This window comes from Paralichthys olivaceus, chromosome 12 (genome assembly GCF_024713975.1).
Source record: "Paralichthys olivaceus isolate ysfri-2021 chromosome 12, ASM2471397v2, whole genome shotgun sequence".
Taxonomy (NCBI): Eukaryota; Metazoa; Chordata; class Actinopteri; order Pleuronectiformes; family Paralichthyidae; genus Paralichthys; species Paralichthys olivaceus.
In genome coordinates this window covers 19,923,397-19,946,483 of record NC_091104.1, presented here as the reverse complement: position 1 = coordinate 19,946,483, position 23,087 = coordinate 19,923,397, and the positions used below count along the sequence as shown (strand labels likewise).

Below are 23,087 nucleotides of genomic sequence, written 5' to 3'. Positions count from 1 at the left end.
AGTCAACAGTCATGGCAGCAGTCCTTCAGTTGTGTGTGTGTGTGTGTGTGATGTGTGTGATTGTGTGTGATTGTGTGGGGTCTGTGGACTTACGATGAATAAACATGAATAAAAACAACAGATATGAGCAGGTCAGTGGGAGAATACTGCTGTGGTAGAGTCTGCAGTACCAAAGGCTAAAATCCTGACCTCGTTACAACATTCATACATAAGTTTCATAGATATGTCATTTTAGAAGTTACTAAATCATACATTTGGCTTAAAGAACGACTGAGCAGGAATATTGGGACAAAGGTCACAACATTACAGTGGTAAAAAAAAATGGATATTCTTCTCACTGCTTTCTGAAAGCAAAATGAAACTTGGAAGGAGCACAACAGTGCAAGAGCTGGGTCAAGTGTCCTGCGACGGGGGAGCGCAGCACGGCTCCTCCTCGCTCAAGTTCAGGACAGGCCAGCAGAGACAATAACAAGGTGTCCATGGATAGAGGAGCAGTAATCAGTAGACATTTTTCTTTTTTTTTTTTTTGCATAACAAACATTTTTGTAGGGCTTCACATTATCTTCATATATGCAATTTTATACAAAAAGGGGAGAGGAAAAAAAAACATATTCATAACATATAGAAAAGCACCGTGGATTAAAAGATGAAGAAACTCTATTCATAAAAAGTCTTTTAGTTTGAGTAAAACAATCCTCTCAATTGTGATTTATCATTAAAAGGCATATACTGAGTATATAAAGGTTGCTTTGCATACAAAAGACAATACTTTGAAGGTTTGAATTTAGTGATTAAATCATTATTAAAAACAAAAATGGGGGAAAATAGCACCAGTTTTCGGCATCTCTAACCTGAGAATTTTTTTTTGTGATACAACATAATTGTCGCCGCCTTTCAAACTACTTCCCTTTCCTGCTCCTCGACGGCAACCGGCCCTGCACTTCGTCACTGAGTGTTAGTCACAGGAGAGCAAACACCGTGGCGGTTTGTGACACTTCAGGAGCCTCGTCGGACTCCGAGTGAGCAGGAGAGATTTGTCCGTCTTGTTTACAATCCACCCATTCATCCATCCACCCATGCATCCACCCATTGGTTCAGAAATACATCCATTTAGTGATTGCTGGCTTGTCGCCACAGGATTTCAAACTGAGCCTCAGGCTGCTGGTCCTGGAGGGGGCAAAAAGCCAAATGGGGAAGAAAAAAAAAAAAAATCAACCCCTCCATTGATCAAAGAAAAAAGGATATGAAATGAAATTAAAAACAAGAACTGAGGCTATTGGGTCTATCGAGGCTGTTAGTGGCTGTGGATTAGCACACCTTCAAGAGTCTCATCCTCTCTCTGCATGTCTGCGTGTGAGTGTGTGACGTTCAGACACTGGAGTGTGTTTGTCAGGGCGGGCGGGGGGGGTCCTGAGTGTTAGTTGTCGTGGGTGTCCGCTTCTTGTTTCTTGTCAATGTGTGTGTGATCGAGGCAGAGTGGGCAGCAGGCGCCTTTTAACTTGACGGGCCTTTTGCATTCGACTGGTGGACAGGACTCCACGAAGCAGGTCACCTGGGCATCCTGGAGGAGGGGGAAGGGGAGGGGGAGAAGGGGCGACAGGTCAATTAACATATTAGATTACAGAGGATGAAACATTCGTGATCGCTGCAGCAAAACTGACCTGCTGCTGCAAATTTCAATAAAGATACAGCAGAGAACAGAAAAAACTAAAACAAAAAAAGAGGACCTAAATGCTGCTGCTGCACACGAGAGGATAATCGGGCCAAATAAACTCTCGCTGGTTTCTGTGAAATCCAAGTCTCTGGAAACGACCCTGTGAAATGTGTTTTCTACAAACGGCAAGTGTGTGGTCAGACGTGTTGGCCAAATCCTCTAGTGTGTGCGTTCTGACGATCATTACTTAAAAGATTGTTAAATCTGTCATCATGTCTGTGGTCTCCAACGTTTTTAAAAACAGCCAAGAGTTGAAATGCTCTAGAGTGCAACAGGCTTAAAGGTGTTAAGTAGAAGACATTGAAAAATTGTCATGGTTTAACAGTATATTTTTTGAGGCCGACTGATACCTTTTACTCAGATTTACTAACATTAGTGTGTAAATGCAGGTTAACCTGCTGAAAGGAGATTGAAGAGGAGGAGTTTGCCTTCTTGTTTTTTCACCCGGTGCGTCATGTTCAATGTCACGAGTGCACCGGCAACTGAGGTGCTCTTACAATTCGCTGTCTTGCCAGATAAGCACGTTGACCCAGCTGTCACCATTTTAACACTGCAAATCTGACCAGAGCTAAATAAAACCTGTGTCTACTGCAGAGTCATTTAAAGGTCCAGTGTGTAAGATCTAGGTCTAAGGGAACTATTGGCAGAAATGTAATGTAAAATAATCCTCATGATGTTTTCACTAGTTCGTTTCATCTAAATTGTATGAATTGTAGTTTTCTTTACCCCAGAAAAGTCCCTTTATATTCAAATACTTTATATCAACATCGAGGGGGTCCTCTCTACGGAGGCCGCCATGTTTTTTACATTAGTCCAGACTGGACAAACTAAACACCTTTTGAGTTTTTATGACAACTGAAGCTACCACAGCTTCTTCTTCATGTTTGGAAGGAGAGGGTGAGGTGAGGGGTGTTCAGCTGCAACATGTAACTTCAACACTCGATATCACTAAATTCTACACACTGTACCTTTAACCCAGGAGTTAATGCCAATTATCTCCATTCACACTGCAGATGAAAGCCAGATGTTAGTGGGTGTTGGTGGGTTTTTTCACCAGTGAAAATGGGACTTGAGATTAAACTGGATGAAAAGATCATGATAACTGCAGAGAAACTCGACAGCACAGCTCAAAATCTATCAAAAACAATATGCACAGTCACACACACGCAAATGTAGCAATGACCATCGTCTCTCGTTCCCTTCCAATGTGTGAGGAGATGAATAAAACCTTCACAAGAAGTTTTACTTTGTAATTTTTACTTGAAACATTTGCGAATGTGCGACCGTATTTTTACAGCCCGAGTGATGCTGGATTTTTGGGGCCGATGCAGACACACTGAAATGCGTTGCTCGCGACGAGTCTCTGCCGAGGTGCTCGACAACAGCTGAACGAACAATGAGGTGCTTTGTATTCGAGCATGACGCCACATGACATGTTCAATCAAACTCTTCTTCCCACTACAAGGCACCTCATTGTGCGACATTCAATGATTACTAAACCCTACCAATTATAAGGAGGCGTGGAAGGATGGGAGAAAGTTTTGGGGATGCCGAGGGGGGTGAGAGTGAGAGAGAGAGAGAGAGAGAGAGAGAGAGAGAGAGAAACACAAACTGTCAGGTGTGTTATCAGATGTGGTCAGTGAAATAAAGTGAGTAGGAAAGATGGCAACAACGGCTGTGTGGGAGGGAGATCTGAGGCAGCCAGGTTTGGCAGGGGGCTGTTGTAACCTGTGCCAGCAGTTGGCAGAGGGGAAGTGTCAAGAGATAAAGAATGAAAGGCAGAAAAGTGGCCGGTGCACACAAACACACCGTGGGGAGACACGGGTGCCAGGAGGAGGGCGCTGCCAAGAGCTGCTGGACGAGGTGAAACACTCCCAAGAGTTGCCAGACAGAGAAGCTGGGGCATTTAAACTGGGCAGACTGCTCACACAGAGGCAGTGCTGATGGACCGTCCACGATGAGAAACATGGAAATACTCAAACAAAATCAGCTTCTCGGAGTGAAAAATGAGAGGATTAAGTATTGAGCATGTGTGTGTGTTTGTGTGAAACCATTTGCACTGCATATTGATCTACATGTTGAACGTACCCGGCATTCACATGTGGTGCAGGAGTCCTTTTTCCACCGGTCTCCATCAGTTCGCTCACGTCCCTCACTATCAGTGCAGTCAGTCTTGCTCAGACGGGTTTCAAGTCTTTTAATCTGTAAAAGGTACAAGGACACAAAACATTAACTTGTTTCTGGTTACGTCACCTGCACTCTCTGGCTCCTTTTACACAGAGATCCTGCAGTGTTGCAAAGGCCGCTTCAACATTCCCACCTTCAAGAAGAAGGTTTTTCCTGAGACCAAACAATGCCATATGGTCTCAATCGGTCAAATAATTGAACAGTATTGACACAAGCACCAAGAGGACCAAAGGTAACAAGGCCTTTTCCCTGAAGAGATCCGGCAGACAAACTCCTTATTGGCTTTTGAATCTCTCCTAAAGACACATTTGTATCCGTGTATTTTCTCCTAGTTCTGATCTTACCATCTAATGTAATAAGTCTATCTTCCCTGGGAATGCCTCAGAATCCTTCATGAGGAAGGATCAGTGCAGGGGGCTGTGTGACTGTGGCTGTGAGTTAGCCCACAGCACAGACATAGCAGGCATACATGCAGCATGAGCCAGGCAACCTGGGGGAGCGAGACATGTATAGACTCATGGTGTGGTTCAGTTTACAGGGAGGGGTTGAGGGATGCTCCACTGTTAATGTTTCAGAGGTTACACTTTTAGATGAGGACAGACAGCATGTGTACAGAGTAGACACTGTGTTTTAAAGGTGAAAAAGTTACTTTGACTATAAAGCATACTGACGATGTCTGTGTATATGTACTAAAATGCACTCAGTAGAGCTCATACCTCCCCCGAGGCCCAACAACAGTCCTCTTACAGCCAGGCCACACTGGCTGCATGAGCGGCCCCGGTGCATTGTGGAACGTCTTGCTTTTCATGTCACTGTCGAAGTTATCAGATTAAAGCGCCCATGTGAGGCACTGCTCTTCTCCAATGTCAGCGCTGTGCCTATTTTCTCCAAGTACTGAGTGAGGTTTACAACAAAACTTTCCATACTTTCAATGTCTTTCTGTAAAAAATGTCACACACATACTCATTTGCATCACTTCCTGTAGCTGTTTCAAAGTACTGTAGCATGTCTGTTGAATCCATTGATTTGTTTTAACAAGCTCTTTATTATTATTGTAGGTTCATAGCGTAGAGGTCGTACACAGTCCTCACGTAGCAGCTCCACATTAGACATGCTCCCTCACTTTTCATATTGTGTTAACAACAGATGTCAACAGATTCTACACCAAACTGCAGACACACATAGATGTGACTGATTATTACTATTTTGGTGCAAATGTTGAAAAAATCTAAGTTACAATGTTAAAGAAAGGAATTTTTGGCAGATTTCCCATCATAAAACATAAGTTCCTTTGCGGAGGTAATAAAGAAATCTCATCAGATCCAGTGCCACACAATTAAAACTTCAGCTTCTGACGTCTGCTGACATACGCGTCTCATCTTCATGACACTGAACTTTGAAATGCTAACAGGTTGACAAAGTCTATAAGTGTGACTGCACTGTGGATTCCAAAATTACCAGCAGAGACCGTCTCTGCGGTTTGCCACCTCATACACGGACACAAACAAGGTTTAAGACATGTGGGATTACCAGAACACCACTGGCAGTCAAATGCAAACATGTGTGTGGGTGCGGATACAGACACACACCTGCTTTCGTAAACTTGTGATCGTCTTCTGCATGTCAGAGACAAAATCCTGGAAGTCGTTGATTGAGGGTTCAGTGCTTGTTTTGGAGGTCAGGGTAACATTTACTACAGTTTCTGCGGTTCCCTCCACCGGGCTGAAAAGACACATGTACAGATAAAACAGATATAAGACTATATGCAATACAGAACATTATAGAAATCATAAAATGTCTGTCGCTCAGAGAGCCAATTGTCTTTCTGAAGATGTGGCATTTACCTTCCACTTACAGAACAAGTGAGCATTAAATATGCCATTTTCTCTTTACAGTAAATCATCACCTGAATGTGGTGGTACGATGAATCAAACCCTGACATTTGATGTTTGCTACGCTGCATTACCTGTTCTCCAGGATGCTGTTGGCAGGATTATCCTCTTTGTAGCTGTGCTCGGCTGATCTGCGTCCCCTGAAGTGGTAAGACAGGGCGTTGAACTGACCCTTGGTTCTGCAGTCTGGTGGGTCAAACATAACACAACACAACAGAGGAAAGAAAAATGAACAGAACAGAATCATACAGTGACTTTAACAGAGAAAGTACACTTCCTACTAAAATATGACCAATTATACTTTGGAATTAGAAATGAAGACCTGTCTCTTATATAAGGCTGCTATAAATAAAGGTCTGCTTCCTTCTGCAGCTGAGGTAAGTAATGGTTAGAAACAGGAAACCCTGTCTGCTGATGTCCCTTCCCTTCAGATTCAAAGCGCTGATCCAAGACTCTGAGGCTTGTGTATTACCATGCCTCAGTGTCACGCTGTAGACACTGTACCCAGATCAAAGAGAGTAAAAGACACATACACAAACACAGTACCCTGCTCACGTCCCGCTACACATCTGAGGCATGCTGAGCATCAAGAGACAGTTCATAATAAACCTGAGGAGGCACAGATGAGTGGACCAGCCCTGCAGTTAGCAAGGCTGCATCTTTATCTGGAAAAGTTCAGAGACAGCTGCTCAGCCTCAGAGCCCCTTTGATTTACTAGACCATGGTCTGTAAAAGACAAACACTATCTAAGAACAACAAGGGCTCATGCTGACAGATACGCATGAGCCCAGCATGATCTCACTCACACTCACACACACACACTTGTACTTCTATCTATTTAAGGACACTCATATGCATAATGTTTTCCCTATAGCCCCTAACTCTTAATATTTACCATCACAACTAAAAGACTAACCTGAACCTGGCCCCAACCACTCTACCATGAGGCCTAATCCTGACCACCTTGGTTTGAAATAAACAAAATAAAACATGAGGAGTTTAAAACTTTCTTTGGGACTATACCCACTAAAATAACTGCAAGGTCATAAGGTCTTGAGCAACTGATCATCCTTTTATATGAGATGGGGATGGAGAGCTATTGATGGACATGCGTTGGCCAGTGCAGTCCCTTTAGCTCCCCCTTTTTCAACTGCCCAGTAGGCAGACGAGGCAGGGGGCCTCATCTAGATCTTAATAGAGACCCTCACCCTAAAAGCAAGTCTTAACGGGATAGTTCATACACGAACACTGCTCTAGAGCAGGGACGTTTAGGCTAAAAACCCGGAGTAAATGGCGACGCTTCAGGTCTAATTTAAATGTCAGGGCTTACGGATACCTGGATGACGCCACAGGAGCAGGATGTTTTTTCTGCTTGAAGAATCAAACCATTTACTTCATTTGTATTGGATTTGGCTGCAACGCTGTTTACCCCTGAAACTCCAAAAGTCTTAACACTAAAGGGTGAGGTCGGATCAAAAGGTCTTCACTTTCAGTTCACACTGTAAAGTCCATGCTTGAGGTCTATACTCAAAAAGCTCCTCACAAAGAAAAAAGCACTTTTTAAGTTCTCAGCAGTGTCCTGTGTTAATTGAGCCAAACACAACTGTGATCTGGCTACAGCTACACTGACAGACGGACAAGTGCATCAACTCCTCCTCCCTCCCTCCGCTTTCTGGCAGCATATTCTCTGTTTATTAGTTTTGCTCTTCCCTCAAACATTTTGTCAAGGAAGGTCAAACGCCGGGCTCAGAATCTGGGATGAAAGCAGAATAATTAAGGGGCATATGTTACATATTAAAATGTTTTTTAATGCTTTTACATTTTTTCTCTGAGGACAATACATTTTCACTTTCCTCAAGTTTCTAGATCAAAAAATAATTCATTTATTTGCAATGCAGCACAATACTTGTCTCAATGCTGTTCTGAGTTGACACGCAAGTCAATCATTATAGAATTAATCAATATATCATGTTTGAGACAACAGCATTATATCATGTCGTCAGGGAGAATGTAATGTGGCTCTGATAAGTAGAAAATATTCTCACATGGATATTAGTAACACTTATTTGTTGTTACAGCTTTGTCATGCATGTGAAGGAATCTTTACTTCTACAGAATTCATCATCTTTAAAACGCGATCTCCTTCGTTCACCCTCATCAGTGCAGCAGATGAATTGGTCAATGCAAACGCCAAAACAACTTTACTTCAATACTTTTATGGTGTGTATAGACGTGTGCTTGCAGGTCATGTACATGGCATAGATACTTGTAATATTGGTGACTTAATCTCATATACAGTAAATTGGTGGGTAGGATCTTTAAGGCACAGCTATGCACGTTTTTTTTTTTCAAACCACTTGTTTGGCAGTGGCTGTATATTTCACAGTGGGCAGTAGTGTCACTGAAGATTCAAAGACAGTGGCGCAATGATGAAAATGTACTAACTTCAAGCTCATTCAACAAAGTTCACCGTTATGATTACTCAATGTTCTATCAAAACAATCACTGAATGTCCCACAGTTCCAAAGATTAGATCTAATACCTGAGATTATTCCATGTAATCTAAGCCATTTGCTCATTTCACAGCTGATCGTATCTCCAAGAAAGTGATACAAGGCAAACAATCACTATGAACCCTTGTGCTGGTTTATTATAACAGCAGGGGCTGCCTCTTCATTCAGCTTCTTTTTCGCTTTGTCAGCTGCTCCAATGGTTGGAATGTGTTAACATCCAGGATCTAACTCCAAATACCATGTCTTACCACTGCAATTAGCAGGAGCTGTCTGGAGAGGAGGTCTACTCCTTCACCACAGTAGTGATTCAGCTGAGTCACAATGGCAGGACATGACATGGCTTTTGCCTTCAAACTTTGAAACTTTGAGTACACATCCGACCAGCACTCTGTAGTCAGTGGAGGTGGGACAACATGATGTCAGTCTGTTTGACATGTGATCTTCTATGTCCTCAGATAGCCAACAGCAGTGGTTTGCAACTATCGGCTCACCAGCAATAACAATATAATTCTCTTTATATCAACATATCGGACCGACAAAGACATTCACGTGTGCAGCAGGTGTAAATCTCGGTCATGACAACATTTACAGAATCACTTTTTTACAGTTTGTCTCTTTAAAATTAAACTACAACATTGGCTTTGTTGCTGCAATTCTTTCAATAGACCTGAATTAGAGCTTTTATTTTAAAAAGTTGTGAAAATGGGTCTGAAGATTGTGTTGAATAACAGACCTCTGAAATACTGACATGCAATGCATGAAAACATATTACCTGTTCAGTTAATCACTAGTTTATAAAAGTCAACATCTGAAGGATAGAAGTTTTGCCTTTCGTGAAGCTAGAACAATGATGATCCAAGAGCTTGTTCTCTACAGTCAGACCTCCTTTTCATTATGAGCAACATTAACACTGAGTGACATCCTGTGGACATGAGCCACACAGACAGGAGTGCTGTCAAGTAAACTGAGGTCAAAGAATAACCATGTTCCTCTGACAGAGGCCTGTTTTAAATAGTTGCACATAACCCCTGATTATTGTGAATCTCCACTGCCTTGAGGAAGATGTTATCAAGGGGAGACAAGAGACTGAGAATATTGTATGGCTTTAATTTAACAAAACAGCCCTGATACTGGACCAGTGTAAGCCACTGACTGAGACATCTGGGTAACTTCCTGAGCTGCTGGGGAACTATGTGACTATGCGTCTTTCATCACGAAGAAAAGACATACAAGATCAGCCCATGCTCTACAAGATCAGCCCATGTGATGAAAGATGCCACTGAAGGTACAGATTCTGCATTTAACTGTCACACGAACATTGGATAGGGATGACAAATATCCTGCAGACATTTATACTACCATCAAAGTATTCCACTAAGCTTTATTATGTTTTGACTCAAATCCTGTCTTAGTAAAGTTTGAGTCAATAAATTATCACAATGGTTATAAACTGACGCATCAGACTGCTTCATATTGCGAGCTGGTACTAATAATGGGACCGTATATATACACTTTATATATGAACAGGTTTGAACAAACATTTTTGTTAATTTTGCATGTTCTCACTTCATCCTCATGGATTATTGACTGTATGTTGATCTGCAAAATGTGCATTTTTATCAATTTAACATGAAATCTACAAAAAAACTATACTGTGCAGAAATGCAAGGGTCTTAATATTTTCTGAAGCCACTTTAAGAACAATAGGAGAAGAAGATAGAGTGGGTCATGCACAAACCAGAGGTTTGTTCCCCGATTCCTCCATTACGCATGTAAGTATCCTTTAATTGCCCCTGATGGCTGTTCCAGCAGTGTCTGAGTGATGCATGGTAGATAACCCACATGCATGAATGTGTGTGTGAATGGATAAATGGCAAAACGTTACTGCAAAGAGCATTGAGTGGTCAAGACTATAAGCTCAATGTAAATACAATATAAATACAAACCATTGACCATTTACATGATAACAGAAATTTCTCTTACCTTCGCAGCAGTCCTGCCACATGCGCAGGTCAATTTGAGGGATGTCGTCGCAGCTGCCATAGCCATGGGGCAGCTCTGCCACCCTGAAGACGTCGCGCTGGATGCGTGTGATGTTGTCGCCATTGTCACACAGCACCCGTGTCAGCGAGGTCTGTTTCAACTGAGTCAACTGGGCAGGAGTGAACACGCCTGGGTTTTCGTACCAGAATCTGAAGGAGATGTGGGGAAAGGGAAGTGACTCAGATGAGACATGAGATAAATTTCCTCTCTCTTATTTTGATATGATGGACAAACTCGTAAGGTAGTAAGGTTCGATTCCTTGAGAAAAAACTAACATGTTTACATTGACACCATTATTCCTATATTAACCAAATTAAGACAATAGTCTACATAAGATAAGATATTGCCATAAGAATAGCCTTAACAAGAAAAAGTTCATACTCAACATAAAAATAATCATATTTAGACAATAGTGTACATAAGATACTGCCATGTAAATAGCAATGATAACCTTAACACAAAAAAGTTCATACTCAACATAAGAGATAATCAAATTTAGGCATTTACAGTATTCTGATCTTAGACGCATTATTTAGACATGTATATCACATAATAACATCCTGTTGGAGCAGCACTGGACTTTGTTATCTCGACATACGGCAGTTACCAACTACTTGACGACTCTTATCTTTGGTAAACACAATGGAAAAATAAAAAGGGGGAGGTTCAATACCACAAGCTCTTTCTATTGGATCAGTTGAATGCTCAATAAAATGTTCGGTAACAGATTATTTATAATCCTGAATGATCCCAAAAAATATTGCTGAAAAGCTTTAATTTAGTTTTTAATCACAGGAAAATGTCGAAAAAAGAAACCGCATTGAAAAAGTATGCTTGAAAATTTCTGTAAGTGGAGACATTCTTTCATGTCATCAGGAAACGTGTTTGTGAACGGTGAGATGAGATGTGTTGTGATCTTACTCTACCTGTCACCGTCTCGCAGGCGTTTAAACTGAGCTGCCAGTAGGCACATGAGGGTGGGCCCCAGTCGACTGCCGGGGACAAGGTCTTCAGCCATCAGGGCAGGAAACAAGTCGACGTTCAGAGGAGTGCCGTACAGCCTGCCGCAGAGAAAAAACAGTCAGGGAGACGGCAATATGGAAATACACTATGTTGACTGTAGTCCAGTTACCTTGTTCCACTTGTTGCAAACTGGTATCAAATCAAGTCATGTAAAATTAAGTAATAATTATAATCTTGAGTGTATAATTACCTCTGTAGTTTCTCTCTGACATTTGGATTCTTAATCTCGTTCCTCAATTCATCAAACGTATGAGCTGAGGTCAGGTTACAGAAGGTCCTGTAATCGTTGTACGGAGGTATGCCGTGATCCCTTCCTCTCTGTATATTCATGGCAGCCAGGTCCAGAGCCACGGCATGGGCCATTGAGAACAACCTCTCTGTCAGCTCTGTATTTAGCAGCTGAGTGGAAACCCGCATTTTACCGGCAACGCCAAACAGCCCGCGAATCAGCGGGTCAATGCCACCCTCGTTGACGATGCGGAACGGGGAGAAGAAGGCGCGGTGCAGAGAGATGTGCCCTTGGGGGATTGGCTGGAAGTCCTCATCCAATCTATAGAGGATGGGGTTGATTAGGGTGTGGCCGAAGCGGAAAGCAGCGGTGGCGAATGCACTGAGGATGCCGGCGTTAATGTTTGGGTCGTAACCAGCGTATGATCCCATCATCTTTACGCCCACCTCACCCAGGATCTAGGAGATTGAAAAAGGTTTAAGTTGTTCTTATTATCACCTTCAGAAATGATCAGAGACAAAGAGCAGAATAACAAAGAAACATTGGACATCAGCTGTTCGCAGTTACCTTTGGCAACCAGTGACTGTAAGTGATGTGCTGCATCTGGGCTCCAACGATCTTCCTTGCCTCGTGGTAGATGGTGTCCCCGTCCCAATGAGGATTCAGCCTCAGTAGCTCTGTGGCGATGCGGTTATGTTCTCTAAACCACACAGTGTGCATGGCAGTTAATCCAAGCTGCTCATTTGCACGGTGGTCTCCTGCTAAGAAACATGGAATCGGACTCTCGTTCTCATCCCTCATACACTCAGTTGGTGGTCCAGTGGCAAATGGTAGAAGTGGCTTCCCTGTTCTCTGAATGATACCTTGGCGGAGCAGACCCCTTTGACTGGCCAAATCTCGGACCTCCTCCGATTCGTGCCGTGAGCTGCCGTAAACGTTTGAAGCGTCAATGTAAGAAGTTAACTGGTTGATTTGCTCTCTCGGATAAACACTGTTCATAAGTAAGGATGTCATCCCGCTGCCACACACGGGACTGGATCGCACAAAGAACATGCAGCGGGCGCCACTACGCAGCTGCCGTGCGTCATTGGGAGGGAACTGGATTGGGAAGCACGGTGGGTCATTGGTGCAGACCTGAGCGCAGAGCTGACCATCGGAGAACCTCGACTGGCTGAGGGCAGCCACCGTTGAGTCCAAATCGTGGTCAAGGAACTGACCCCACTGCATCAGCATGTGAGTGTAGCGGTCGTCAGGAGTGATGGTCTCTGTTCCGATCATTATGGTGGACACGAGCCTCGGCAGCGGCAACCTGTATCCATTGTGAGGCTGCTCATTAGCGCCCCTCGGCAGGTTAAAGCCGTTATCATAGACGGACTTCAGGAGACGCTCAAAGGCAGTAAGCGAGGCGCCCCACATGGGGTGTTGCAGGTTATTGCAGGTGCCGTCATGGCTGCGATACTTCTGGTGGAAACAAATGTCAGAGCAGTTGTTGAAGCGGCGGTGGGCTGTGCAGCCAGACAGATTGGCGATCACATCCAGGAAGTGGGGAGAGACCAGGTCGTTGTAGCGAAAGGCTGTTGAATGACAACATAAGAGGATACAACAATTTTGTACAAAATAGCTGGAACCAAATTAGATGGAAGTATCTTAAGTAATATTCGGAAAGCTGATATTTCTTCTGGTGATAAATTAGATTAGAAAATTAGCAGAAAGAAATAATTTATCATTTTTCGATGATGTTTATATTAGTTGCTTATAGAATATCCCATTCCAGTTCCTGTTTACAAAACTTAGAGTTTAGTCGGATTATAACACAAGTCATTACGTATTTTTCCACTAGTATTAAAACCCGAAGGTGAAATTATTTAATGTACGATGCTACAGCACACTTAGTTTTGGGTGTTTTCTATGTATTTTCCCATGTTGTTTACACCCAGGGCATACATCTTCCTGTAGTTTTTAACTGCATGTCAATGTTGTAAAATGCTGTGAAAACTCCAATTTGAGGTAACAATGGGATTAAGATGAATTCATACAAGGTTGGAATAATACATGTCTCCATTGCTTATTCCGAGTATGACCTTAAGTTCGTCAGAAAATTATATTTACATGACAGCGTCTAATTCAGACAAATTGGGTTAATATTTGAATGTTGGTGTCCGCGTAAACTTAGTGACTCATTCACTCAAACTGTAAACAACCTCCTGACCTGAGAGTTCAGGTGGCAGTATTTCAATAACCTGCCCCGACTCGCACCGACATGTGAAAGCACCAGTGTGCAGCACATCAGCGTGTTTGTGTGTCTATGATGTGTTAGCAGTCTGGTGCTGTGGTTACGCATGAGAACGCATGGTAAGTGCGTACGGCCAACCGCTATGAGGGCTAGGTAAGACTCCCTCTCCACGCACAGTCTACTTCGCACATTATTGGCTTGTTGTGTGGTTTTGTGTGTGTGTGTGTGTGTGTGTGTGTTAGAGGAGAACTGGGCACAATGTGGCTGAAGGAGAGATACAATAAACAGCACATTTGTTTCTGCTGATGGGCTGAAATCTCTTTGTTAACTTGGTTTGAGGCCAGTGCAACACATTTGGTTGTTGACACAAGTAAAGAAAACAGTGTCTCTCTTTGTTCCTACTCCACAGAGCTCTCTCTTCTTCCAACCCTACTTTTAAACCATAATGTCACAATAGACAAACTTCAAATTCTTTCCTCTATAGATTTATAATATAGATAATATTCTTTGATTCAGCCAAAACTTTCCAAAGCAGCATAGCTACAGACTCTGGATATATCTAGCCTGTTTAACCTTGGTGCTGTTAAATCAATCCTTCCATTACAACGAGTGTGTTCATGCACCATTGTGTGTGTGGAAATATATAAGACGCTCCAGCTTTCTTTCTTGGACCGCTCGACATTTTTCCATGATTATGTGACTGCAAACAAAGGCAGATGCTTATGCATGTAAACATCCAAATTAACCCATGGTCTGCCAATCTCATTCATGCATAATTGAGAAAATGTGCACACCGACCCAAGCCACGTTAAAATTTGTCATGTGCTCGGTCGTGATTGCAGGTTAGTGTTGTCTGGTGTGACACAAGGCTAATAAAACTGTTTATGGGCTCCTCGTCAACTGCTCTATGATTACGTCTCCCCGCCTCAGGTCCTGCTTAAGAGAAAATGGCACACAGATGGAGTGATTGCACACAGCCAAATGTTGCTCGCAATAACATGGTAATTCATAGAGTAGCTGGGAACTGAATCACTGGCTGAGACTCTGCTCAGGAAACTGGCTGGGCGCTTCGAACTGAATACACAATGAGACTTTCGAAAGATGTTATGTATATCTTGCAAAAATTGTCAAAACCAATATTTTTTATTACTGAAACAACCCACAAACATGTATCTTGTGTATCTGCATCTACAGTTATTCTAGGATTATATGTGAGAGTGTGGCTGCCCATGTTGTCAAAGTGGTTTACTTGTATTGGCCATTGACTGTAGCTTTCCCAGCCTTTTTAAATCTTGGCTGTGAGAATATATTAAGGTACAGATTTGATACATCTGTTTATATTGTGATTCCGCAAGGACTTAATTTACATAATTGATTATTACAAATGCAGTGCCCGTTCTAAATGGTCTGTGGTAATGATGGTTAAAGCTTTCTTTCCAAAAGTGTGAAAGTGACCTGCAGTGATTGAGCCACAAGTAAAGACCTGCTGCAGAACCCTTAGCTGAGCCACTGCTGTTATATTTCTTACCTCTGCCAATGTGTTGTGTTTTCATTTTAATTGTCTGTCTATTAGTTAGCAGCATTAGTTCTGGAGTGGATTATCACTGGGAGGATATTGTATGGGTTTAGGGAAACACCCATTACATTTTGGAATTTTCTCTTTCTTTAACTTTCTTTATTCTTTACTGCATTTTTCAACAATTTGTTAATTTCTCAGGGATTATTCATGGCTCTTGATTTAAAAGAAATCAGGCGTATTGAGGGTGATATCTATGAGTGAGTGCAATCTGGTGGAGCCTGATTGAATTTAAGGTGACTGTTGGGCCTCAAAGTCATTATACTTATGATAACGTGGAGCTGACGTAGCTTTATTATAATAATTCAATTCATACTTTCAGTATTACTTGACAAAATGTTCCATATTCTTCATTTTACCAGAGGCAACAGACTGATTGTCTGATATTGTCCCAGTTAAAAAAATTATATATCATAAAATTAAGACCCAATTCTCGTAAAAGTAAGATTTCTTGTAAATTTGCAATTTAACTATTGTAAAAGTGAAGATGCACTATAACTTTTTAGCTGGTAACAGCTTTTATCATATGTTTTTCAAACACATTGTAGATACAACAAGCAGCACAGTTGGTTAGCAGCCTCACCGGTGCCGTTTGTGTCGACCATGAGACCCTGGTTGACGTGGTTCTGGATGAGCAGAAGAGTTTGCTCGAAGATCTCTCCTGCACGCGCCTGCTCCACTGTGTACGGGTCACGGGGATACCGGAAAAGAGCTAGCAGCTCTCCTGGGGTACGAGGCTGACTGGAGGGATGAGGGATAGGAAGACAGGGTTTTAGTGAAGTGGGAGAGAAAGAGAAAGTGATGAAGGAGAAGGGACAATTAATATGTTTAGTAGAGGGAAAAAAACACAGTTGGAAACAGAAGAAAAATGTGTTAGAGTAAAGAAAGACAAATAAAAAGAAAACAGTTGCATGTTCAAAGTCAAACCACATTTTCTGGGTAGATTTTTTTGTTTCTGTTTCTCTTGAGGGCAGGAAAAGAAGGCAGCGTTTTCTCTCACACTTCCAAAAAGATTTCTTCACCACAGCAATAGCAGGTCAGAGAGTTCAAATGAGGAGAAGCCCGAAACATGCACAAACATCTTAGTCATTCCACTCCTCCATCACAGGCCTGCAGCTGGGTTTATGGACAGGACTCTGTGTTGTTACTGATCTCATTCCCTCTTGAAGACCACTGGACTGCTGCAGCACCACCTCAAGTCATTTTTCTAAACATGCATTCAACTGCAGCCTTTAAAGCTCAGCCAGAGTCAGACTTATAGGGCCGTGACCATGACGCGAGATGCACAGGTGTTCTACCCAAAACTCTCATTTTATGAGTACATTTAGATGATGTCATAATGAACATGTAAGCCAGGTTACAATCAGAACATGAGCCTTTTATTTGACATCTTGGTTTTCTGATGCCGCAACAACACACTCCACATGTATATGTTTTATAATAACACAGAGGATACATATAGAATATAGAGTATATATGAAATAATAATGACTCTCTCCATCCAGGAGGTTTTGTTTACATTTGGGTTGTTTGTCTGTTAGTTAGCAGGATTACGTAAAAACAACCAAACGCATTACCACAAAACTATGTGGAAGGATGTGGAATGGGTCAGGAAAAAACCCATTACATTTTGGTGCAGATCCAGGATTTTTTTTTTTTTCTCTGCACCATTCTCCATAGAATTCGTTCACTCTGGCGGTACCAGGGGTGCACAGGCAGAAACGTAGCTCTCACATGCAACTGATTCCAAGTGACAGGTACACAGTCGAAAGAGGAAAAAAAGATTCTCGCAGGAAAAAGCTGCATTACATGCCACTTGCAGGCACATGCACAACTTCACCGGAAACTATGAGGTCTGACTGCCTGCGTGGATGGTAAGAACTTGCTGCAGTCAGCTGTAAAGTGTAGCAATGGAGTATTACACCAAGTTAGAGATGTCTTATGTTACTATGAGAAGTGCAAAACTTATATATATATATATATATTTTAAATATAGCGGGTGCCTGTCTAATATTAACTATGTATTTTATGATAAAACTCCAATTCTAAAACAACCCGATGCAGGTGTGAACTGGGTGAACTGTTTCAAGACGCATTGAAGAAGGTCTAACTGTGCGACAGTTACAGTCAACATCATAATAACAAGTGCTACTCGCTCTTCCTCTGTATTGCTCTTGTTCTATCAGTCTGGTTTTACATTAATTCCATGTGATGTTGAGAGACACTGGTGCTGTCAGCCAAGAAGGAGTGGTGACTGTGTGTCTGTGACAGAGACAGAAATCCCCTCATCTTAATTTAGCTTTCAATTGTGTATGCGTGTGTGTTTGTGTTAGGGTTGTGTTTCTCTGTGTGTCTATGTGTGTTTGTGCACTCACTGTATGTGCATGCCAAGAAAAACACAACAGCTAACCACATCAATCGACAGGATGGAAACGCTTGTGAGTTGCATTGAAACCACTGACATCTCTAATCTACTAAGACTTCCCTTTATCACCTCGAGGATTAATACGTTGGCACACCATTTGAAAATAAGTACATTGATAAGGATAGAATGAGGAGCTGATGATAACCAGCCCCAGACATCGACTGCAGCTGTCAGAAAAAATGGCTGTGAGTACCACGCCCTGTGGCAGCGCTGAAATTCAAGTGTTCTGATCTGAGTAAAACTATAAAATATTGTGCAATGAAACAGCAGGGTGTCAGACACAGTCTCTGAAACTTTGAATGGATTCACTCTTGACCTGATGGCTCTTACTCAGACATGCAACTAATTCGCCAAGATGATGTGAGACCAGCTATTTGTGTTTTAACTTTGGCCCTGAGAGCATGTACGTAGAACTGGAAGTAAAAAAATTGGTAAGGACAAATTGTTGTTGCAGATTTCTGCTTTCATCTGGTGTACATGACCTTTTCCCTACATTACACACAACATAGTGAGAAAGAACATTTTTCCTTCTTTAGGTAACTCTGCCCTCCAGCCATTAAAAGACATCCATCCATTATCTATGCTGCATGTCCCTTGAGGGTCTTGAGGGCTGGAGCCCATCCCAGCTGACATTAGATGTACCGCAAGGCTGACATGAGACATTTTCAGACACGAACTCCGGAGAATGTTCCAAAGATTGGGCCTGTAGGTTTTCCAAAGTTTGCCTTTGACATGGCGTCTAAAGCGTTCACAACAAAAAGAAAAACTCCAGGAAAGTCAGGTGAGGGGTGATGCCTGGGTAGAGCCTGCAGGGGGCAGGAAATGACGTATTCATTCTGAGACGGAGATCATGTGTTTTTGTTAAAGCACATCAACACCAGCATCACCCATTATCACCAAAAGCTCTTGTATCTAGTTGCCTTTTAAAGTTGACATCTTTCGTCTGCGTCCTCTTTGTGTAGTACACCTTTCATTCTGAGATATTGCTATTCATTTTGGTTTATTTCAATTTAGAGTCTCCTATCAATCTAACCCAAAACTGTGGGGAGGATACTAAAGTATCTGGAGAAAACTCCAATGAGTGAAGTGGCACCCCAAAATATGACATGACAGCATGAAAACTGTCACATATAAGTGATTAAAGCTCCACATTACGGACTTTACATGCTTTAAGATTTTCTACAAAATACCCCCTATCCTATCCGCTAATAAAGGAGAATGTGAAGCTGTGTTATTATGTTATTTATGTGTTATTATAAGTAATTTTAATAATAATGTTACAATCAATTCACCATCGAATCAAACAGCAATTCAATTTTAATGTTTAAATGTTATGTTATATTACTTTTTGTGGAAGGACCAGTTTGACGTGTCTTTTTTGGAAAGTGAGGACATGCTGGTTGAAGTCAGGGCAAGGAGGTAGGGAATGCAAAATGCAAATTAAAGTGTGTCTGTTACGTGACTCTCTCTTATATATCTTACCCATCAAACAGACGTCTTCTTGTGGACTCAATAGCGCTGTCCACATTACGGATGGCCTGCTCGATGGATGTGCTCACGAAGGTGTCTCCCTCTCTGCTCACTGCAGGAACTGTTGTCAGACAGAGTGAAGTTAAAAAAAAAAAAGAACAGCACAAAAATATCATTCACAGGTTGCTCGTAAATTAGCAATAACTAACATCAACTGACATCCACTTTCTCCAGTTGTGGTTATATTACATTTTTTTAAAGAGGCAACGGAAAACTCCCAAGCAGTTCCAAATGGTATTATTGTTTGGCCAAAGTTGTAAAGACGCTGCAGCAGCTAGAGACACTGGTGAATCCCTTCTTTGTTTTTATACACAATGGGTGATGCAGTTTCTTCCTTTGTGCCATAAATCCAGTTGTCATTTTCCTTTGAAAATTGCGTCCCGGTGTCAAAAATAATAACATGGTAAAAACAAGGCTTATGGGGACGAAATAACCGCAGATAGTGTCATTTTCACAATAAAAACTTTAGGCATAAAAGCTGTCTATTTATTTCAGTTCAAATAAAAAAAAACATTTAATTCTTCCAAAAAATTATTTATGGCATACTTATGCTGTTATATAAGGGGTAAAAAAATAATGGTTAGTATATAGAACTTAACCGCAGTGTAAAAGACTTCGGCTTCCCTCCTGTAGCTGGAGTGAACACATTTCTGGCACACTCCTTCATCTGAGTGTGCCACTGAAAACAGAGGAATTGTGATGCAAGGACTAAAGAGAGTCCAACAACCACTGAGCACACTGATGCAGTTTATGGTTCACCAGCAGAGTGCTGTGGTCTGAGCTGAGAGATCTCAGCGGGAAACACCAACACACACAGGGAAAAGCTGATAGGAATCTGATAGCAGTGCAGCAGAGTGTGACACAAAGGCTCACTGACTTGGACGGGTCTCACTCCTCTGTGGACTGTGCACTAATGTGACAACAATTCACACTGAATATACAAAATATATCACCGACCTCTGTCGTGATATTGAGTTTCAGCTCTTTTTGTATTGTAATCATCACTTGTCTTTGTCTCACAGCTAGAAAATCATCGCCCGACGATTCTGCTTCATGTTCTATTTCACTTTCTCTTCTTGGTTATGGGTAAATGTTTGATCAGAGAAATCAAATGAAAAAGGATTTGACGCTGATTCAGCACATCGATGCTGCAGGAAAAGAGGGAATGTCACTTGAATGTTTTTTACATTCTTTTTCCCACCAGTGTCACTTTGATCATGAGGGAGGTGCTACATCATTACCCTTCCAGGGTTATTTTGTAGGTTGAACTAACTGTTACCTCAAAGAGACTGCTGGGTCAAACTAATTGTATACAAAAATATACGTTTCCTGAACATTTACTCAGAATTGGCTCCAAAGTAATTGTCACCATAACAAAGGAGTGTTTTGTTTATGAGGATGACTGAATGAATCAATGCAGGCAGCAGTTTTAATATCACAGCTCAACAACCACCCCGGCAGATCATCTAATAACACTAGGGCTAACGTTTCTGGATGAAGAGGCTCCGTCAATTTTCATGTTCAATGTTTTACACTTACCCAATATGTTTGATCTTATAATGATTTAAAGGATCTATTTAAGATTTATTTTGTTATATCTTTTGAAATCCTCTTTACATCCTGACAGCAATGAATAAATAAAAAAACAAAATAACCATCATCTGTGGAAGCTGTCAGGCTGTTAAAAGTTCCTCCTCACTTTATTTATTTTATCACATCTTATTGCCCATCTGTGTACACTTATTGGGTGTGGCAGGAAGTCAATGTTGTTTACGTATAATATGATAATTGCTATTATTCTGAATTAAACTCATGTCTTAGACCTACAACTGTTACTATGTGGTAGAGATACAGTATATGGATCATAACGTGTGACAAATGAATAATTATTATAAATTACATGACATGCTTATACTCTCACATATTAGTTTATTGTTATTCTCTTCAGCACAAGTACCAATGATGGTAAGGACAAAAGCTGCTGACCTCAGCTCTTTCTTACCTGTCACAGTTAGCACCATGCTAGCAACCTGGTAGCCGATGGGATTGCGAGCGACACACTCGTAGCGTCCACCGTCGGCAGTGCCCACATCCTTCACCTCCAGGTAACCCTCAGAGCTGATGTGGAACTTGCCACTTTCTGTCACCTGCACACCATCCTGGGAAAGAAAGGTTTTGGGGGAGAGAAAAAAGGGTAAAGGTTATGGCCCCGGGGACGGGTGTGAGAAGGTGGGGATTAAATTACGAGAAAGGGATTGAGCGTCAGAAAACCTCGAAGCTAAAATATATTTATCACTAAATCACGTCTTTCTCATTGCTTGCTTTAAATTATAAAAATGAGATTTGAGATATTTCCTGGCCCCAGTCCAACCACTTCAGCACTTCAGCACTTGTCTAACCCCCGTGACCTCATGACCTCAGAGGTGAGACCTGACTCAGCCAACGGGAGCTCGAGCGTCTAACCTTGTTCCACGTGAGGACGGGTTGCGGCTGGCCCTGAGCGCTGCAGGGAATCTGGACGTCCTGGCCAGACTCAACCGTCAGGTCCCTTGGAGCATTTGTGAAAACAGGCGTTACTGAATGAGTTAAAACATACACACACACACACATGCGCATGTGTTAATGATTATGCACCAGTGTACAATGTAAAATAAATCTTGCAATTAATCATAGCAGACACAATGTTCTAATCTTAGCGTTTTTTTAAAAATGCATACACACGCTCACAGTGTTTGTATAAAACACTGCAAAGGATATTTTTCTTTCCTCTGTCACATGGCTGCAAAACATTCACCAGCTCTAAGACAATGCTCTGCTTCGTTTGAAAGAAAAAGTCTTCGTGAAGCTAATTCCTATCCATATGATTTTCATTTTAATGACTCAAACATTTTAATTTCAATATGTTGTGCAGGCAAGCGTCTCATCCTAACAGATGCTATAGGCAGTGAAAACAGCTGGTATTCATTTGGGAAATCGAGTCAGTCTGCCATCACTCACCTTGACTCACGAACTCACACACATGCACACAGACATTGAGTCTATGGTTTCATCCTCTGAGGGACACTCATCAACATAACCCCTTGCCCCATACTCTAACCTTAAACATCATAACAAAATGCATAACCTCAAACCTTAACCTTCTAGCCTGGACCCTAGAAATGTTAAATCTAAATTTGTGGGGACCTCAATCTTTGTCCCCACAGTGTTGATTCGGGTTAAAGTCTGCACTTTGCACAGCTATCCTTGTTAGCACAATGCATTTACTTCCAGTCATACAGCCTAATCAATCAATCATCTCTAACCATGACTTATTATTACCTAACCCTTAAAAGGTTCTGTTTTCAGATATGACCTCAGAAAGAAGTCGTGAGAATTAGGTCTGGACTTTCTCCCCAGTTTGCCTTTCACACATGCACAATGCAGCAGGATGTTCTCTGCTCAGACGCATTTTCAGCAACAAAAAACTCTCCAGAGGCTTTAAGTGAAAGGTGGTGCAGCAAGTAGAGGCAGGATGTAACGTATTAATTCTGCTGCACAGATCACATGATTTTGTTTACAGCACATCAAGCCCATATCACCAACATCTTCGTCGGTGTCTCCGACTTGAATGACACCATTTTTTCATTCGGAGATATTCTTATTTTTTCTCATGCACCCTTTGAGAGAATCTCCGGCTGTGCTGCTACAGCTTCTCTGGCTCCACCAGAATTTCTACAGACTTT

At 41.8% G+C, this 23,087-nt stretch overlaps 1 protein-coding gene across 2 annotated transcripts in view; it reads right to left on the bottom strand.

The window, feature by feature from the left end:
• Positions 1-530: 530 nt before the first annotated feature.
• Positions 531-23,087, bottom strand: part of LOC109628130 (peroxidasin) — a 54,427-nt gene continuing 31,870 nt past the window's right edge. For both annotated transcript variants that reach the window (XM_020085073.2, XM_020085074.2), the window contains 12 exons: positions 21,829-21,941; positions 21,368-21,524; positions 19,318-19,426; positions 15,994-16,151; positions 12,169-13,175; positions 11,563-12,059; positions 11,276-11,410; positions 10,290-10,498; positions 5,868-5,979; positions 5,491-5,623; positions 3,803-3,916; positions 531-1,561 (listed from right to left, as the gene is read on the bottom strand). In XM_020085073.2, coding sequence (XP_019940632.1) covers positions 1,418-1,561; positions 3,803-3,916; positions 5,491-5,623; positions 5,868-5,979; positions 10,290-10,498; positions 11,276-11,410; positions 11,563-12,059; positions 12,169-13,175; positions 15,994-16,151; positions 19,318-19,426; positions 21,368-21,524; positions 21,829-21,941 — 2,888 coding nt within the window. In that variant the 3' untranslated portion in view covers positions 531-1,417. The remainder of the gene's footprint in view (positions 1,562-3,802; positions 3,917-5,490; positions 5,624-5,867; positions 5,980-10,289; positions 10,499-11,275; positions 11,411-11,562; positions 12,060-12,168; positions 13,176-15,993; positions 16,152-19,317; positions 19,427-21,367; positions 21,525-21,828; positions 21,942-23,087) is intronic.